Source organism: Trichechus manatus, unplaced genomic scaffold (genome assembly GCF_000243295.1).
Source record: "Trichechus manatus latirostris isolate Lorelei unplaced genomic scaffold, TriManLat1.0 scaffold00001, whole genome shotgun sequence".
NCBI classification, from domain to species: Eukaryota; Metazoa; Chordata; class Mammalia; order Sirenia; family Trichechidae; genus Trichechus; species Trichechus manatus.
The window spans coordinates 28,882,071-28,903,437 of record NW_004443937.1 but is presented as its reverse complement, the minus strand read 5'-3'; the positions used below and the strand labels follow the sequence as shown (position 1 = coordinate 28,903,437).

At 41.6% G+C, this 21,367-nt stretch overlaps 1 protein-coding gene across 5 annotated transcripts in view; it reads right to left on the bottom strand.

Moving 5' to 3' along the window:
* Positions 1-21,367, bottom strand: part of RBM6 (RNA binding motif protein 6) — a 105,430-nt gene that overhangs the window by 10,738 nt on the left and 73,325 nt on the right. For all 5 annotated transcript variants that reach the window (XM_023727002.1, XM_023727008.1, XM_023727007.1 and 2 more), the window contains 5 exons: positions 7,675-7,749; positions 4,032-4,092; positions 2,080-2,349; positions 1,541-1,701; positions 656-753 (listed from right to left, as the gene is read on the bottom strand). In XM_023727002.1, coding sequence (XP_023582770.1) covers positions 656-753; positions 1,541-1,701; positions 2,080-2,349; positions 4,032-4,092; positions 7,675-7,749 — 665 coding nt within the window. The remainder of the gene's footprint in view (positions 1-655; positions 754-1,540; positions 1,702-2,079; positions 2,350-4,031; positions 4,093-7,674; positions 7,750-21,367) is intronic.

Sequence of the window (21,367 nt, the reverse complement as noted above, 5' to 3'; positions counted from 1 at the left end):
TTAAGGAGTGAATAAAATTACCTTAACTCTACAGATTGACTGAGAAACTCTTTTATCCATTTTGCAGGGAAAGGAACAAACTCAGATATCAAACAAGTCTGGTGGCCCAGAGACATATGAGGGGAGAAGCAGTGGGACTCCTACAAAGCCACTGGCCAGAGCCATAAGTGACCAAGTGGAGGGTGATAGAGCAAGATCTGCCCATTCTCTGTAAGCTAGCTAGCTTCTCTGATGCGACTGCTTCCCAGTTGCCACTCCCAGGATGATGAGTGAAGGAGTAAAGAGGACTGAATTTCCCAGTGCTATGGGGTATGAACAAGGTCAGGAAGTGGGGGAGTTCAGGTCAGCATTGTCTTAGGATTCCATATCGAGAATGGTACATCCAAGACTGTACCATCATTTGGGGTCCAATGATACCAGGCAGTCAAGAAGAAAAGGACTAAAGTATCTACTACCATTATTTAAGAAGCAAAACAAATCTAGAGTCAGACCAAGGCAACCTTCAGACCAAGAAAATGGATAATTACATATCTGAAGAGCCTCACACCGGGAACGCGTCATGTCTTACTATCTCTGTCTCTCCAGTTGAAATGGGAGTTTTCTTCCAAAAACTCAAGTAGGGGCAGCATAATGGAGCCTGAGCCCTCTGCCTTACCTTCGTTTTCCGGTGGCCAGGTTTACAGCTACCATCTTCCCATCAATGCTAAATGGTGGATCAAGGTTCTGCAAAATCTTCACTACACGAAGAGCTTCCTGGGGAATCAAAAACACACTTGAACTCAAAGAGAGAAAAGACTATGTCCTTTGAAAAAGAACTGAGCATGGGTTTTTCTTTAGAGAGAGAAATTTATTAAATGTTATGTTCTGGTTGCTTAGCAGTAAGAGCACACTAGCAAAAATTGATAACTCTTAACAAAGGGCTGACGAGAGAGTAGACAGAAGCTCAGTTTCTGGTACAAATTTGAGAAATTCAAATCCTCTTCTCTTCGGCTGCAATTGTCATCGTATCAGATCAGGTTTACAAAATCCCTTGTGATTTTTGAGCAAGAAATCTAAGAAACGCCAATGATTTTCATTACTATCTTCACTTCATTTTCATAGAAAAGGGTCCAACAGCTAAAAACTCAAGCCATGAGACTCTATTAAAGCAATACTTTGAGGAAAAAGAGGAAATGTTCTGTTATTATCAAATACAAAACTGTCAGTGAGCGGGAAAAACATGCCTAAGAAATTAGAAAACTCACTGATAGATTAAGGGGTTCAGCACTAAAATTCTTTACAAGTAACTAAGTTTTAGTTTTTATTTTAACTGGAAATTGTAAATGACACAAGACAAAAATGGTACTGGAAAACCACTCAGAGTTCTAACTTATAGGGTAGTTACCTCACCTGAGTGAATGTTAAACCCAATATAGAGAACAAGAGGGGTTATGTTACCAGGTAACACATGAGAATTCAAGTGATAAAGAAGTCCCTCAAGCTTTCTTGAGAGTTCTATAGCCAGTCGTTGCTAGATCGTTTCAAGGTGAAGGAAACTCACCGCATGGGAGTCGAGGTCAATAAAGCCATAGGTGTGGCCCATGGGGCCGGTTCTGTTCTTGATAATGCGGACATTGGCAGTAGTAAGGTGGACGTAGGGCTCCAGCACTTCCACTATCACCTCAGGTGGAGTGGAACGATAGATGCGTTTCAGCATGATTGCTGACAAACCATGCATAAATGGGAGAGAAGCAAGGAAAGAGAGAGAGAGGTGAATTTTTGAAGTTCCAAGACCCTGACTGTCATTTTCTACTACAGATGACTGTAGATGCACTCTGTGCTAGCAAGGCTGGTTCTATAAAACGCTAGTCAAATATTGCATAGTTTCCTTTTCATAAATCAAAACTTAGAAATGTAAAACTATGACTTGCTGCATTGTACAGGCATTTGCTATTCAGAGGACATAGATTACCAACAGAAAGCAACAGCCTATACTGTAAGGCTGAACATAGTTCTACTACAGTGGGCAAGTGGCTGGCCTCTAGCCACAACATAGGCTATCTACGCTCCAACTGGTACATGCCTTAACAAACCACTTACTTTTGCTCTCTCCATCTTGGCGTGTTTCCCCAGACCATGGCTCCTTCTCTCGGTCTCTTCGGAAGGCAAGCCCTTCCCTTCGAGAAGGAGGCAGATACCTTTCTGCTTCTCTCTTCTGGTGCCCCAAGCGTGGTTCTTGTCCTTCTTCCCACTTCTTGGATTCAGGTTCCTTATCAGCTGACCGTGGGGGCTGGTTGGGCTGTTTTTCTGACAGTGCTGGTACAGATGTTTTCTGAGGCTGAGGGTATGATATTAATTCCTGCTTTACCTCTGTAACCAGGGAAACAGAAACAGAAAGAGACCCAACAGGCTTTACACACACAGACACAAAAAAAACCACTACTGCTGAGATTTCTCCTTAGCTGCCACCATATACTTACACTAAAATGCTTTTGATATTGTATCAGGAATACAGGCACGAAAAAGTCCCCTGCCAATTTCTGGCAGAAGGCTTCAAGCAAGGCTGTTGACGTAGCACATGAAAGAGTTCACAGAAGAAACTAACCATTTGAAAAGTTTAATCTTATGAGCTATCACTTCCCAAATGTTTAAATATAACAACTCCTTCAAGAGACCCTATTATAAACAATGATAAGAACAGATCTGCAGACACAATTACCAAAGATATGGCCCTGGCTAGAGGTTTGGTAGAAACATGTATCCTGAAGTCTTGCTTCTTCCAGTGTTATGGTACTAAGACAGCTGTCTCCCATTTTGTAAGATCACCTGCACGAAACCCACTGCCATCCAGTCAATTCCAACTCATAGTGACCCTACAGGACAAAGCAGAACTGCTCCTTAGGGTTTCCAAGGCTGTGAATCTTTACGGAAGCAGACTGTCACATCTTTCTCCCACAGAATGGCTGGTGGGTTTGAACCACCAACTTATCAGTTAGCAGCTGAGTGCTTAACCACTGCACCACCAGGACTCCTGTGTAAGACCTCAGGCCCCCTGTTTTCTGGATGGGAGATGGGAATAGACCTATCTGCATATAGCTCATTTACACTCATCCCACATATTGGTTTGGTCTTTATCCTTCCTTCAAAGATTTTCAGAACACCTGCCTCACAGTTGCCACTAGAGTAGACTCTCCAGCGCAGGCTAAAAGCCCAGCTAAGAAACTCTTTGTAGGCATACTAATTTCTAACTTCGGATCAAACAGATCATTCAGAAGGCTACCTAGATCCCTGTGCTCAACTGTGTATTTTTCAATCATGCCCTGAGCTTTCCTGCAGGGATAATATCAGAAACAGAGATACAATAGCCATTGTTACAAGATGCTATTAGGGATGCCTTTGGTAGACTCTTCAAAGTTGTCTAGCTAAAGGCTCTTGGGAGAAATTTACTTTAAAATTAAGTACTTCAGAAATTTATAATATTATTATTAAGTTAATAATATTATTATGGAAGAATAAAGTATGTAGGTTCATTCCTCTATAATTATAATACATTCCCCTAATCCTAATTATTTTCTCTTGTTTATATTTTTACTGTTATTTTAACAAATGTTTTCCTGTTGAAGCCTTCTGAAATACTGGTGGAGTATACATGAGCAACAATATTGATAGCAAATGATTCCCAATAACTTGAAAGAAGTGTGTGTGTGTATGTGTGTGTGTGTTGGGGGGAGGGGTGGCGTTACACAGGCTGACGCCATGTAGATTCTAGCCCAGCCTAACATCCTTAAATGTATTCCAAATACCAATTCTAAAGACTTCTGGTCAGCTGCCTGCTCAGCCATCCCAACCTGAGGAACCTGCAACCCCATCTCTTTCCCCTGCTGGGACTCGTGAGACCCAAAATTGTTCACTAATAGATTACATGAAGTTGGACATCACATTTTTAAAAGCTTTCAGACAGACTTCGTATTTAGGGATGACAACTTTTTAAAGACAAGGAAGGCACAAAATTTGTTTTATCCAGTGCAAAAACAAAAACCACTACCACTCACCTTCCCTTGGACCCTTGCAGAACGAACATGAAGATTGGAGTCCACCAGTGTTGGCCTTACACTGCAAGGGAAAGTGGGAAAGAATTCAATTTGACCGAAACATTTAAAAAACTTTATGCATATCCAACACAGTAACATCTGCCGAAAATGAGAAACAAGTCATACCCCAGAACACCTCAAAGCCTGAAGGGTCTGAAATCCCTCTCATTAATCAGAGCTGGCAGACAGGATCTAATGAGCTGCTGACAGCAGCCTTCTAACAGGATGTCTGGACTTCAGGGCAGTCAAAAATTCCTTTGCCCTGTACAAGAATTTTTATAGGAAATATACTTAACTAAAAAACTGGACTGTTGAATGGCTTACAGAATACTATTGCCCCAAAACCTTTACCATTCTGCATCCAAAACTCAGTCCAGAACTGGTTATGAGAGCGCCATTCAGGGTTGGCTGGAAATGATGAGAATTCAACTTTTTAACTCCTTTCTCAAACATTGATAACAAGGGGCAAGGAAGGAGGAGAAAAATATATGTAATCAGTGCTTCTGGCAGCTATTCTGACGATGCTAAAGGGGAAGGAGCATTAATTAGTCCAGAACAAGGGAAGAGAGACACTTGTAGTGTGAACACAGTTCCTTTTGCTTAACTCCGTGAACAAAAAGTCAAGTGCACTCCGTATCATAGTGCACTTGAGGCTGCATATGCAGGATGGCACCTCTATTTTCCAACAAGCTCAGAAAGTACAAAGCAACAGCCTTAGCTATAGCTGTGTAACTCTGATATCAAATGTCAACTTCTGCCTTCTGCCCATTAATGGAAAAGAAGGTTCAAAATTTTTTCCTTTAACACTAACTCCCTCAACCTTCGATTATAAAAGAAACAATACTTGAACTGTATAGCTAATATGGTAAGTATAATGGGGAGTGGGGGGGGGGACATTACTCATGATCCCATGATATTGACGCAATCACTACTAAAATGTTAAATGTTATCAAAATCCCAACGGCCTTTTTTGCAGAAAAGGGAAAGCTGATCCTAAAATTCATACAGAATTGCAAAGAACCCTGAAGAGCAAACAATCTTGAAAAAGAAAAACAAAGTTGGAGGACTCTTACTTCCCAATTTCATATGCAGAAGAACGAAGTTGGACTCTTACCCCATACCACATACAAAAATTAACTCAAGATGGCTCAAGGACATAAAGGTAAGGGCTAAAACTATAAAACTCTTAGAAGAAAACATAACGGTATATCTTTATGACCTTGGATTTGGCAATGAATTCTTAGATATGACACTGAAAGCAGAAGCAACAAAAGAAAAAATAGATAAAATAGATTTCATCAAAATTAAAAACTTTTGTGCATCAAAGGACACTATCAAGAAAGTGTAAAGACAATTCACAAGAGAAAATTTTTGCAAATCATATACCTGATTAGCGTCTAATACTCAGAATACATAAAAAAAAAAACACTCTCACAACTCAACAACCAAAAGATAAACAACCCAATTAAAAATGGGCAAAGGACTTGAATAGACATTTCTGCAAAGATATACAAACGGCCAACTAGCACATGAAAAGATGCTCAACATCATTAAAACTCATTGCCATCGAGTTGATTCTGACTCACAGTGACCCTATAGGACAGCAGAACTGCCCTGTAGGGTTTCCAAGGCTATGATCTTTTTATTTATTTTTATTTTATTGTTGTACTTTAAGTGAAAGTTTACAATTCAAGTTAGTCGCTCATACAAAAATTTAGACATACATTGTTATGTGACCCTAATTGCTCTCCCTATACTGTGACCACACACTCCTCCTTTCTAATCCGATTTCCCGTGTTCATTCAACAAGCTCCTGACCCTCTATGCGTTCTCATCTCACCTCTGGCCAGGAGCTGCCATTTAGTCTCATGTATCTACTTGAGCTAAGAAGCACACTCTTCACGAGTATCATTTTCTGTCCCATAGTCCAGTCTAATCTTTGTCTGAAGAGTTGGCCTCGGGAATGGTTTTAGTGTTAGGCTGACAGAGTCCGAGGGCCATGCTTTCTGGGGTTCCTCCAGTCTCAGACCATTAAGTCTGGTCTTTTTACTCGAATTTGAGTTCTGCACCCCACTTTTCTGCTGCTCCATCAGGGGGACTCTCTGTTGTGCTCCCTGTCAGGATAGTCATTAGTGGTCTAAGACTATAATCTTTATGGAAGTGGACTGCCACATCTTTCTCCCACGGAGTGGCTGGTGGGTTTGAACCACTGACCTTTTGGTTAGCAACCAAGTACTTAACCACTGTGGCACCAAGTCAACATTATTAGGGAAATGTAAATCGAAACCACTATGAAATACCACTTCACACCCACTAGCATGGCTAAAAAAAAAAACCCAGAAAATAACAAGTGTTGGTGGGGATACAGGAAAATTGGAACCCTCATATATTGCTGGTGGGAATGTAAAATGGTACAGCTGCTGTCTTTGGAAAAGTTTGGTGGTTTCTCAAAAAGTTAAACACAGAATTACCATATGACCCAGCAATTCTACTCCTGGGTATATACCCAAACAAATTCAAAGCAGGTGCTGAAGCAAAAATTTATACACAAACGTCCATAGCAACATTATTCATAATAGCCAAAAGGTGGAAACAACACAAATGTCCATCAACTGATGAACAGATAAACAAAATGTGGTATAGCCACACAATGGACTATTAGTCTCAGCCTTGAAAGGAATGAAGTACCGATACATGCTATTACATGGATGAAACTTGAAAACATGATGTTAAGTGAAAGAAGCCAGACATAAAAGGCCACATAATGTACCATTTCACTTATACTGAGGCAAATTCACAGAGACAGAGGTAGAAGAGAGGTTACTAAGGGCTGGGGGAAGAAAGGTGACAATGGCAAGTTATGTTTAATAGGTACAGAGTTTCTATTTGTGATGATAAAAAAAAACTGAATGAAAATAGTGGTGATAATCACACAACATTGTAAAGGTACTAAAAGCCACTGAATTATACACTCAAAAATGGTAAACTTTGTTATGTATATTTTACCATAAATAATTTTTAGAAGTTAAATGTTTTCTTAAATTAACACGTTAAAGTAGTATAAAACTAGCTGCAGTGGGTCAATTCTGACTCATGGTGACCCCATGTTTTAGAACAGAACTGTGCTCCATAGAGTTTTCAGTGGCTGTGATCTTTTTAGGTAGATCACCAGGCCTTCCTTCCAAGGCACCTCTGGGTGGATCTGAACCTCCAAACTTTCAGTTAGTAGTTGAGTGCTTAACCATTTGTGCCACCCAGGGACTCCTTGTAAAGCAGTATACCCATGAAATGTGAGTGCTCTGGCTAAATGACAACCACAGCTATCCAAATTGTATTTCACTAAGACTAATAAAAATATCAAGCTAAATCAACAGAAAGCACATGCCTCTGTAAAACATCTCCAGTAGGTCCGAATCCTCTATGGCCAAAGGCAGCAGCTGGAAAGGAGTTATAATCTTGCCTTGTCCTCCAGTTCATGTGAAGTGAACTTAGGAAGCAGAGTTTTGCCCTTGACAATATACACTACCAAACGGCATTCCTGGAAATGTGGAGGGGCTATAATGTTAGATCCTTACTTCTAAGGAAAGGAATTCTTAGCACTTACCCGTTTGCAGTACCAAAAATCTGGACTTGGTACATACTCGAGGGTGACCTCTCTGTCATGGATCATTAGAGTTCCCTGTGAAGACAAAGACAGAAACCATCAACGTCAACCCCTTAGAGACGGAGAGAGACAGGAAAGCACAGAGGGCCTTTCCAGTCCCCAAGCTGAAATGTTTTATAAAGAAGAGGGAGCTTTTTCACTGACAAAAGGAAATGGCTGTTTAAAGCCGCAGACTTGGGGCAGTGTGGCACAGCAAGCTTAAGCTTAGGGAAGGACAGTGGGAGAAGGAGGAACTGGTCTTCAGCCTTGGCTCCTGTGGGGTGGGGCGCTGTCCTTGGGCAGGCTAGGTCCAATCTACTTCTGTAGTGCATTCTCATGAGTCCCAAAAAGTCCCCCATCTGGCTTGGGTGCTAGCACACTACCAAGAAGCAAATTCTTCCTTCTGCAGCAGAGAGGGACAGAAGCCCTCTCAATTATCTTCTTTTCCATAGCTAACTCACATCTCCTTGGAGGGTAGTAAGGGCTATAACTTTGGTGGCCTGAAAATTTTCTTTGAAACACTGACTGTATGGCAAAAGCACGAGAAGAAAGAGGTACAATACTGAACACAGTTAGAGAGGAGAAAGGTGAAAGCTTCACAGCAGGTCACGTCCTTATAGCAGGAATTGTAAATGGTTGGTGGAAGTAGCGGTGGTGGTGGCAGCAGCGGTGGCAGCAGCATCACTCTGGCTTGGAGCCTGCAGAGCGAGCTGGCCCTGAGACCTGAGAAGCAACCAGTGGCAAATAAATCCTTAGGGAAAGTATGGCACAGAACAGGTGGGGGGAAGGGGCTCAATACACCTGTAGTTACAGAGCTCCCTTGCCTCTTCACTTTGGACAAGTTATAAATTCTATTTCACACCAAGAAAATAAGTTTTGTTTAATAAACACTAGCCAGCAGATACCTGCTGGAGCAGAGGAGAAAAATCTCTGCCTGCTAAACAAGGGACCCTCACCCACACTTGTAAGTGAACTAACCGAGGATGCGACTCTGGAACTAGCCCCTGTGCTGTGTTCATTCTCCGCCCTCTAGGGTCCTCTGTGTCTCCTCAGACAGGGCTCTGAGTTATACAAGGCATTTCTTTGCAATTGGACCTCAGTTTCTTGCTTGAATCCATACATCTGTCAAATAATGCTTTACCTCTCTGCTTTTCATACCAAAAGAGTCAAGAGAAATACATAGAATAAAATTATTGTCTTGTCATCACCGAAGGAAAATTGCCCGCCTACTTGGGTCCTAGAATCTGGACTCTCAGAACCTGTTTCCTGGCTTGTTTTTGAGGCCAGAGGGAAATGGTAATAAAAAATTGCTAATATTTATTAAGCGCTTACTCAGAGCCAGAAACTATGAAGGAACATTATCTCCATTTTACATGTGAGGAAACAAGCTCAGAGAGGCAAGGTCACTCAGCTGGTGAAGGGCAGGCTGGATTCACATTTGGAGCTGTAGAGATGGGACCTCCTGCCACACTGACCAACTCCTGCTCAGTGTCAGAGATAGGCAATTTGCCCTGAGCAGCCAATCCAGGAAACAGAAAAGCTCTGCACACAGGGTGGGCCAGAGAAGTGACCCATGAGGGAGGTTGGTCAAGATGGTCCCATTCCACCTGGAGACAGTACATTATTTAAGAGCATGGACTCCGGGACAGATTCCCTGAATCTGAATCCTGCCTCTACTCCATGACCGTCAACAAGGTCTGTAACTTCTCTGTGCTTTAGTTTCCTCATCTGTAAAGTAGGAATAAACAAACAAACAACAACAACAAAAAAACCCACTGCTGGCAAGTCAATTCTGACTCATAGTGACCCTACAGGACAGAGCAGAACTGCCTCACAGGGTTTCCAAGGAGTTGCTAGTAGGCTCGAACTGCTGACCTTTTGGTTAGCAGTCAAGCCCTTAATCACTACGCCACCAGGGCTCCAAAGTAGGGATAACAGTGCCTAATTCACAGGGTAGTTGTAACTCATAGGGTAGTTGTGAAGATTCATTCAATTAATAGATGTAAAGAGTGTAGCACGGAATATGGTGAGGGTTCAATAAATGATTATTTTAAGCCATAAGTGCTAGAAAAGGACTAGTATCAGCAGCTGAGACTAGACAGGATCAAATTCCCACTCATTTCACCTTGCTTGCTTGACATGTAGTAGTATTTCATAACCCATTTCAATCTACTAAAAGACTAACCTTTCACAGGGAATGGTCACCGCGAGTCAGAACTTGTATCTTTACGATAACACTTAGTGTAAATTGCCAAATTGTTGGGCGAGATCTTAGTATCCAGGCTAAATCTTGCTAAATTACCAGCACCAAGTGCAGTTTACCTGGTATAGAGAAGGAGCCTAATAAGCACTTGTTGAATGAACGAGAGACTGAATGGATCCAACTATCCCTGGAGGACCAGGGTGCCTAGAACACAGTGACGCTGGAAGGAGGTATTGCTGTTATATTGTACCTCTATGTACCCAATCCATAAAACATGTGGGCAGCCATTTGAACAGTGCTACCAGAACAGGGCACTACTGTGAATTGTAGAAAACTGTAAATTCTGATTTCACCACATGGAGGCATCGGTAGATTCCGGAATTTCTAAGGCAAGGAGCACTTTAGACTTCTCAGATAACAAATACGTTGTTCCAAGGGCTGCACTAGGGTAGGGAATTCTCCCTGCTTGTAGTCCCCATTAGCATATCAACTTTGAGAAGATGACCTTCACCGAATATGTTACAAAGTTAATTATTTCTTATTCTTCAGAGTCCCCTACAACTCAAATGGCCCTTCCTTTTCAACCTGCACATGGCTAAACATAAGATCGTCGGCGACCATCGCTGAAGAATATGAAATGGTTTTAACACCACTGTTAAAGAACAGCCAATTTTTAATAATAATAATCACAGAAAAAAATCTTAATGAAAATAATCAGGTTTATCTATGATTTGATTCTCCAGCAGCTATCATATACAGGCAGCCCAGATATACCAAGCACCGGCGAGACATACACTGCTCCCCCTATGCCCTTTCTCCAGATTTTCTGGAGTAGAGATCTGTCAGTGGCTCCTGGTGAAGTGACCTGTGGAGAGTTGGATTAATAAATGGGTAGGACGATTTGATCGCTTTTAGTGGCTGTCTGCTATTTACCAACTTCATACATTTGGATTTTTATTCATCATTTGGATTACTGGTTATTTATTAAGCTACTTAAAAAAGCAAAGGTACCATGAAGACCATGAGTCTGGCTCCTAATGAGGCACCATGTATTTGAAAGTAAAATCAAAGACACTTCCTTTCTCAGCAGGGTTAGATTAGACTTAAATTATATTAAAATCTGCTAAATAAAATTCTCCTATGCCCAAAGTCCTCACTTGGCAAAGTCACACATAGGTGTTCCTAAGTACATGTCAAGGGGTCTTAATGTGAAGCTGCAAAAAGTTCTTACTCTCCACAGCAGGGATACTACAGAGGTGCAAACTCTGGGCTTGAGGACTGCTGAACTCAACATCCACATTTCCATTTCCCTTTTCAGCTACTATCCTGGGAGACAGCACGATTCCATTTTGTGACTGCCAGCCTGTGAGAAGGACTTGGGTCAGAGAATTTAGAATCTACCATATGCTCCAGCTGACTCATAGCCAAGCCTCAAGGATTCTTAAGGTATTGGAGAGGTGCAAGAGGAAGTGGAAAGAACACTTTTGGCCAGCAGCTTTGCAACATCTGTCGATGATCTCTAACACAAGCACAGTCAGTTACACTTTCTATTAAGAATATGACATAATAGATCTTCCCATTAAAACAGGGTGGAAGGAGGGAGACAGGGAGGGAAGAGAGGGAAACAGGAAGAGGGGGAGAAAGAGAGAGGGCAGGATCAAAAGGCAGGGAAAAGGTACGTGAGCCTTGTGAATACAAGGCAAAGGGAAAAATCAGCAATCCCTCTTCATAGGTTCGTGCTTCTTCCAAACACAGGATGAGAGAATCCGGTTACTAGTGGCTGTGAACTGGTACTGTTTATAACAGACAGTAATCTTTATTCACAAAGCAGTTTACAGTTTACAAAGGCATTCTTCACAAATGTCATCTTACTTGATCCTCACAAGCGGGGCATGTATAAGACCTATTTACATGGGAAAGTATGGCTGGGATACCCGGAACAGCCCACATATTAGCAACACATATGACACTAAAAGCCAGGCTTTCCTTTTACCATGTTGGCTTTTTTTTTTTTTTTTAATTTAAGCTTCCAGGGAGTCAGCCAACTCATTTAACACTTGAAACACCAAAGAAATGGCTTGTGATGAAAAGCTGTACAAGGTAAAGACTAAAGCAACACACAGGTACCAGACTCATGGGAGTTTTTAGAGAGACTGCCATCAAGGCACTGTTTCTTACCAGTATTGTCAATACCCCAAACTGGCCGCATTGAGGTGGGCTTATTAAAGCACCTCCAATTAATCCAGGCACTGTGCCCAAGACAAAGAGGACTGACTGCTAGTAAATGGCTGCTACCAGGAGTTTCAATAACCACAAATCAAATGCATTTGCAGAAAGAGTGAAGCAAGAAGAACAAAAATAACAGGTTTAAAACAGATGTCATTCTCCTTAGTACGAAAGGGTAGTTCTTATAGAAATCTTTTACAAAGCAGTCAGGCCCACTCTTTATGGTACAAGGATTATGTTACAGTTCAAAATTCTGTAAAATTCACTATTCCCAAAGATCAAAACCAAAATGAGATAGAAAGAGGGAAGGAGAAGAAGGAGGAAGGAGGGAAGTAGAAGCCAGAAGCACACAGATCTCTGACAGCTCTGTAGCTTGGCCTGTTGACCTTCTCCATGCCCAATGCTTAGACTGGCCTTTCAAAAGGATCTGAGCTGCCCTCTGAGCATTCACAAGATGAGAACCCTATGGGATCTCCATCGAAAAAAAGAATCTCATTCAGGGTCCAATTTAAGGTTGAAGGGCAAGGAGACAGAAGTCCTCTAAAACACTACTTCTTATCTTGAGACTACTTTTCTTGCCCAGATGAAAGCACAACAAAAACTTTTTCTAAAATGCTCTTTAATAACATTTATAACTACCTGACCAGTTTATCTGGTACTTTCTACAACCAGCATCTTGCTAAAACCCCACTTGTGCTCTTTGAAGAAAGATGGACAGCCTGTATTTCACTGAACCTCACCCACCAGGGTCAGAGCTGCTCAAAGCCAGAGTCTCAAGCTCAGCAAACACAATACACACTCCAGACTGAGCCCTGGCATATGGCAACTTGATTATTTTATTTTATTTTTTGGTATTTATTTATTTATTTTTGGTTCGTAATTCTTCATCGTGATGATCCAGTCTCTAGGGCTATTTAAAATTCTTAGTTCAGGTTGCCTGAGTTCTGATTCCCTTCTCATCAAAACTGCTATCTCAATTTTAAACGCACTTCCCTAGGGGTAGAAAACATCAACTCACCATATTTATAGCTGGTGCATAATTACTATATGCAATATTAATCTGGCTATTCATTTGTTTGTGTGTCTTTTTTTTTTTATTGTTGTAGTTTAAATGAAGATTACATTTCAAGTTAGTCTCCCATACAAAATTTTATACATACATTGTTATGTGACCCTAATTGCTCACCCCATTCTGCGACAGCATACTCCTCCTTTCCCCCCTTGATTACCCATGTCCATTCAACCAGCTCCTAACCCTCTCTGCCTTCTCATCTCACCTCCGGACAGAAGCTGCCCCTTTGGTCTCTTGTATCTACTTGAGGTAAGAGACACACTCCTCACGAGGATCACTTTATGTCCCACAGTCTAGTCCAATCCTTGTCTGAAGAACTAGCCTCGGAAACTGTTTTAGTTCTGGGCTGATAGAGAATCCAGGGGCCATGCTTTCCGGGGTACCTCCAGTCTTAGTCAGACCATTAAGTCTGGTCTTCTTACTAGAATTTGAGTTCTGTACCCTATCTTTCTGCTGCTCCATCAGGGACTCTCTGCTGTGTTCCCTGTCAGGGCAATCACTGGTGGTAGCCAGGCACCATCTAGTTCTTCTGGTCTCAGGCTGATGAAGTCTCTGGTTTATGTGGCCCTTTCTGTCTCTTGGGCTAATACTTTCCTTGTGTCTTTGGTGTTCTACATTCTCCTTTACTCCAGGTGGTTGGGACCAACCGATGCATCTTAGATGACTGCTTGCAGCAACTTGATTATTTGAAAGGTATCTGGTACTGAGAACATATTCCACCACCACTCCCACCACTCCCTGCCTGTCTTAAGTGTAAAGTAAGATCCCAGTTCCTCCAGAAAATGCCTCCAGTGATCTACAATCTTGGAAACAATTCCATTAACTCAACCCGGGTGAGACTGAGGAAGAATAGATTTGCTTACCAGGGGATCCGGGAGTCCTTGGGTGGTGCAAAAACGGTTAACTACTTGCTCAACTACTAGCTGAGAGATTGGTGCTTGAAACCAACCCAGAGGCACCTGAGGAGACAAGCCTGGTGATCTACCTCCGAAAGGTCACAGCCTTGAAGTCCTATCCAGGAATTCTACTCTGCACACATGGGGCTCCATGAGTAGGCAACTAACATCAACAACAACCAGGGGATCCACAAGACTCTCTCATTCTAAAGATTCAATAAATCTGCATATTGTGGCAAGAACAAAAAGGCAAAACTAAATAAATGGGTAAGCAAGTCAGTAAATAATCAAAACAGCCAAAGGGTCCTTTCTCTCCATGTGAGAAGCTAAGGCTGTATCACAGAGAATGAGACTGATTGCCAGGCAGACAGAGCATTCAGTAAATTCCTTCACCAATGACATAAACAAGCACTTTACAAGCTCTAGCTATTAGCTAGATCCACAATCAACACCCATGGAAGCTGCAGTCAAGAAATCAAAAGACGCATTGCCCTGGGCAAATCTGCTGCAAAAGACCTCTTTTAAAGTGTTAAAAAGCAAAGACGTCACCTTGAAGACTAAGGTTAGCCTGACTCAAGCCATGGTGTTTTCAATTGCCTCATACGGATACAAAAGCTGGACAATGAATAAGGAAGACTGAAGAAGAATTGACACCTGTGAATTACGGTGTTGACAAAGAATACTGAATATACCATGGAATGCCAAAAGAACGAACCAATCTGTTTTGGAAGAAGTACAGCCAGAATGCACCTTAGAAGCAAGGATGGAGAGACTATGTCTCACATACTTTGGACACGTTATCAGGAGGGATCAGTCCCTGGAGAAGGACATCATGCTTGATAAAGTAGAGGGTCAGCAAAAAAGAGGAAGACCCGCAGGAGTTGTGTTGACATACTGACTGCAACAATGGGCTCAAGCATAATGATTGTGCGGATGGCACGGGACCAGGCAGTGTTTTGTTCTGTTGTACATGGGGTCACTATGAGTTGGAACCGACCTGACAGCACTTAACAACAGCTATTAGCACTTTACAATAACTGACCCACCTGTGACCCACTAAAATACAAGTATTTCAGCTTGTCGAAATTTTCTATCTTTTAGAGTGTTGTTTCACCCTACATTTATAAGAACCTCAGCCTCATTAAGACACCCTGGTTAATCAATTTATCTCCAAACAAAGATGTGACCTAATTCTAAACAGAAGTAGAAGGTTACTTTTGAAAATATCTTACTGATACATCCTCAGAATTCCCCTCGGAACTTAGGCTTCTGTAACCTACATCCTATTTTTTACTTCTTTAAATCAAAGTACTCATGAAGTAGAATAGATATAGATATACAAACCAATACGGCTTGTTCTTTCCTAAGATGACCCTAAAATAACTGTGAAGTATGCAGGGCAGGGGTTGTTAGTGCCAGATAAAATAGATTTTCTCTCCTATTGCAATCAGGACCATTTCCCCCCATATCTGAAGGGCAGTGGATTTGTGTCATCCTTATGACACCCGTTCATGTTCTGAGATGACTGCTGTTCTAGCATCCCTGGCCCTTTTTCTTCTGGAAAGGTGGACTCTAAATTCAATATCAATGCAACTTCATTATCTAGGTCTCTAAATGGAATCGCTGTGGGGAAAGAAAAAGGGAAAGTTTCTAAAAACAACTGGAAAATGAAAAGCTTCTTACTTTGCTTTGTTTATTGAATAACGTAATCTAACCATTTCTCTTTCATTTCTTTTTCTTATAGACCTGATGGCGGGAGGTGGTAGGGAACAGCCAAGAGGCCCATCAGTCCACTGATGCTGCACAGCCTGCAGTGCTGAGCCCACTACAAAGGCTGCGCAGGAACTAGCAACTATTCTTCACCATTGAAAACAGGTATTATTTCTACTGGCTCTTTATCTACAACCTCTCACCCAAGAATCTTAGTTCTCTTAAAGGCTGTCTCTATTTAGCCCCTCTGGCTTCAATATGCTTACCGAGACATTTCAGAGAGCCCTGCTGACTTACTTTCTGCAGAAACAGTACCCTGAAAAACATGAATAAAATACTGAGCTGCCAGATTTCTGAACACATACTGTTCAGCCACCATTTTAGGAAGATACCACCTGCCGTTCTTTTTTTCTTAGACAAAAAGCTATAGACCCAATGCCACTCTGACAGAAGCTACAAGACTGAGAATTGAGGCTTCGAGTCAGAAAATGTCCACTGAGATAGGAGGCTATGTCCTCTAATCATTTTAGGTCTACCCATTCTCGTATGCAAATAACATGGAATTATCCAACTCCAGCCCCTAATAAAAAAAAAAAGAGGTGGCTTTTCACACTTAAGACATGTTCAAATTAAGTCAGTCATATTTAGAAGGAAACATTTGCTGAGCTATAATATCATGGATGCCATTGCAGCAGATACGTATAGAGAGTAAGGGAACGATCCCTGCACATGGCAGAAATCTGTGCTAATCTGGGAGTTTCAGAAAAGACAAGGCCAAGAAATCACTAACAATGCCCCAGCGAGATTTGCTGCCAAGTATTCCAAAGTAGTACAAAGGCACAGCCCACAACCATTAAGAAACCCTCCTAATCAGATCTGGCACACATTTGCTCTCTGCTCTGGCTATCTATCACAGACATAACCCTTGGATGTGGTTAGACATCCTCTGACCTAAGACATACCATTCAGTGTATTAAAAGGAATACTGACAACCTTTTAGTTTGAAGCTACCAAAATTACTGAGATGGAAGTGATCATATAATTGAACACTTCTTCCCTTTATAAGAAAAACGGGGGAAAAAAATACAGTTTAAAAAGGGAAAGCCTTCACCTCCACCGGACTGAGTCCAGTACAGCTAGATGGTGCCCGGCTACCACCACTGACTGCTCTGACCAGGATCACAACAAAGGGTTCTGGACAGAGCTGGAGAAGGATGTAGAGCATAATTTTAACCCACAAAAAAAAGATCAGATTTACTGGCCTAAAGGAGACAGGAGAAACCCCCAGAGTATGGCCCCAGACACCCTTTTAGCTCAGTGGTGAAGTTACCTCCAAGGTTCACTGTTCAGCCTGGGAGTGGACAGCCCTGTAAAACCAAATGAGACTAACGAGGTACAGGAGTCTAGTGACAAGGGCCAGAAAGCAGAAGGGGAGAAGGAAGCTGGTGATAGGGAACCAAGGTTGACTAAGGGTGTTGTTGATGTGTTGTGAGATTGTTAACCATTGTCATAGGGCAACATCTGTAGTAACTGTTAAATGAGAAACTATTTTGTTCTGTAAGCCTTCATCTTAAGTGAGAGTAACAACACAATTCGAAAAGCATAGTCAATGTCACTGAACTGTGCATGTAGACATTTTTGAAATGGTGTATCTTTGGCTATGTGTATTTTCACCAAAAAAAAAAAAAGGTTGAGAAGTTAGAGGGTTGATATGTTGTGGGGTTGTTAACCAATGCCATAAAACAACATGTGTACTTCTGTTTCACGAGAAACTATTTGTTCTGTAAGCCTTCACCGGAAGTACAATAAAAAAAATAAAAATAAAAAAATAAAAAGGGAGAGCCTTCAATGGTATTAGGAAGCATGTTGAGGTTTCTCAAGCATGTTAAGAACAGCCTGCATATCTGGATTTTCCAGAACAGTTCCAACTTACTTTTTGTCCTGTTGAAAGGCTACGTGTCAGGCAGGGCAGTGTGAATGAATCTGAGGTTTGGGGAAGTAAGTCAAAATGTATATTTACATAATAACTCACAGCTAGCTCCCGTCCAAAAGATTTCAATTCAATGTACTGAGATTTATTTCTTCTTGCGGGAAGACTTCTTGACTTTATAGGTAGAAAATGTTTTTACCTTAGGAGAATGAAAAGAAGAGCCACAGACTGGGTGAAAATATTTGCAAAACAAATAACTGATAAAGGACTTGTATTCAAAATAGACAAAGAACTCTTAAAAGTCAACCTAAAACAACCTAATTAATAAGTGAGCAGAAGATGTGAACAGACAACACACCAAAGAAGATATACGCCCCCCAAAAAAGAAACAACAACAACCCTTTTGTCATCAAGTCGTTTCCGACTCACAGCGACCCTACAGGACAGAGCAAAACAGCCCCATAGGGTTTCCAAGCAGCAGCTGGTGGATTTGAATTGCTGACCTCTTGGTTAGCAGATGAGCTCTTACGCTGCACCACCTGGGATCCAAAGATGATACACAAATGGCAAATAAGTATGTGAAAAGAGCTCAATATCTGATGTCATTAGGAAATTGTAAATTAAAACAAACAAGATACCACTACACATCAATTAACCAAAACCAAAAACCAAACCCCTTGTCACTGAGTCAATTCAGACTCACAGCGACCCTACAGGACAGAGTAGAACTGCCCATAGGGTTTCCAAGGAATAGCTGGTGGGTTCGAATTGCTGACCCTCTGGCTAGCAGCTGAGCTCTTAACACACCTATCAGAATGGTAAAAATGCAAAACACTGACAATACCAAATGCTGGTGAGGATGTGGAGCAACAGGGACTCTCATTCATTGCTGGTGGGAATGTAAAATGGTACAGCCACCTTGGAAGACAGTTTAGCAGTTGCTTACAAAGCTGAACAGTGTTATTATATGATCCAGCATTCACGCTCCTTGGTATTTACCCAAATGAGTTGAAAACTTACTGTCATGGATTGAATTATGTCCCCCAAAAAATGTGTGTATCAATTTGGCTAGGCCATGATTCCTGGTACTGTGTGATTTTCCTGTATGCTGTAAACCTGCCTCCATGATGTTAATGAGGGCGGATGGGTGGCAGTTGTGTCAGTAAGGCAGGACCTGATCTAAAAGACTGGATTGTGTCCTGAGGCAATCTCTTGAGATATAAAGACAGAAATGAGCAGTGAGACAGGGGGACCTCATACCATCAAGAAAGCAGTGCCGGGAGCAGAGCACGTCCTTTGGACCGGGGTCCCTGCGTGGAGAAGCTCCTAGTCCAGGGGAACACTGATGAGAAGGCCGACAGAGAGAGAAAGACTTCCCCTGGAGCTAACGCCCTGAATTTGGACTTTTAGCCTACTTTGACTGTGAGGAAATAAACTTCTCTTCGTAAAAACCATCCACCTGTGGTATTTCTGTTATGGCAGCACTAGATGACTAAGACACTTATGTTACACAAAAACCTGCATACATGTTGGTAGGAATGTAAAACTGTATAACCACTTTGGAAATCAATTTGCAACTTCCTTAAAAAGCTAGAAATAGAAGTACCATACAGTCCAGCAATCCCACTCCTTGGAATATATCCTAGAGAAATAAGAGCCATCACACGAATAGATATATGCACACTCATGTTCACTGTAGCACTGTTCACGACAGCAAAAAGATGGAAAACAACCTAGGTACCCATCAACGGACAAATGGATAAACAAATCATGGTATTTTCACACAATCGAGTACCAAGCAACAATAAATAACAATGATGAATCCGTGAAACATCTTATAACGTGGAGGAATCTGGAAGGCATTACGCTGAGGGAATTTAGTCAGTCGCAAAAGGACAAATATTGTATAAGATCACTATTGTAAGAACTCAAGAAAAGGTTTAAACACAGAAGAAAACATTCTCTGATGGTTACCAGGCTGCAGAGGGAGGGAGGGGGTATTCATTAGCTAGACAGTAGACAAGAATTATCTCAGGTGAAGGGAAGGACAACACACACTACAGGGGAAGTCAGCACAACTGGATTAAACCAAAGCTAAGAAGTTTCCTGAATACAACCAAACACTTCAAGGGACAGAGTAGCAGGGACGGGCGTCTAGGGACCATGCTTTCAGGGGATATCTAGGCCAACTGGCATAACAAAGTTTATTAAGAAAATGTTCTGCATCCCACTTTGGTGAGTGGCATCCGGGATCTTAAAAGCTAACAAGTGGCCATCTAAGATGCATCAATTGGTCCCAACTCACCTGGAGCAAAGGAGGATGAAAAACACCAAAGACACAAGGAAAGTATTAGCCCAAGAAACAGAAAGGGCCACATAAACCAGAGATTTCATCAGCCTGAGACCAAAAGAACTAGATGGTGCCCGGCTACCACCAATGACCTCCCTGACAGGGAACACAACACAGAGCCCCTGACTCGGCAGAAAAGAGCGGTGCAGAACTCAAATTCTGGTAAAAAGACCAGACTTAACGGTTTCATGGAGACTGGAGGGACCCCAGAAGACATGACCCCCAGACTCTCAGTTAGCCCAAAACTAAAACCATTCCTGGGGCCAACTCTTCAGACAATGATTAGACTGGACTATGGGACATAAAATGATAACTTGTGAAGAGTGTGCTACTTAGCTCAAGTAGATACATAAGACTATATGGGAAGCTCCTCTCCAGAAGTGAGATAAGAAGGCAGAGGGGGCCATAAGCTGGCTGCATGGACATGGGAAATTCAGGATGGGGAGGAGGAGTATGCTGTCACAGTATAGGGAGAGCAACTAGGGTCACATAACAACATATATATAAATTTTTATATGAGAGACTAACTCGAATTGTAAACTTTCACTTAAAGCACAACAATAATAAAAATAAAATAAAAACTGCCTATATATTTTCATACAACTTTACTCATAGTTGACACAAACAAGATATCTTTCAATAGGTGAAGGAATAAACAAACTGTGGTATATCCATACAATGGAATATTATTCAGCATTAAAAAGAAATGAGCTACCCATACATCTATGGTCAACTGATTTTTTTTTTTTTTAAATTGTACTTCAGGTGAAGGCTTACAGAACAAACAGTTTCTCATGAAACACTAGTACACATATTGTTTTATGATATTGGTTAACAACCCCACAACATGTCAACGCTCTCCCTTCTCGACCTTTTTCTTCTGGTGAAAATATACATAGCCAAAGATACACCATTTCAAAGATTTCTACATGCACAGTTCAGTGACATTGACTATGCTCTTCCAATTGTGCTGCTAATCTCAATTTAGATAAAGGCTTACAGAACAAAATAGTTTTTCATTTAACAGTTAGTACACGTTGCTGTATGACAATGGTTAACAACCTCACAACACATCAACACTATCTTTACTCAACTTTGAGTTCCCTATCACCAGCTTTCCTGTCCCCTTCTGCCTTCTGGCCCTTGTCCCTGGACTGCTGTACCTCATTAGTCCCATTTGGTTTTATGGGGCTGTCCACTCCACGACTGAACGGTGAACCTCGGAAATGACTTCACCACTGAGCTAAAAGGGTGTCTGGGGGCCATA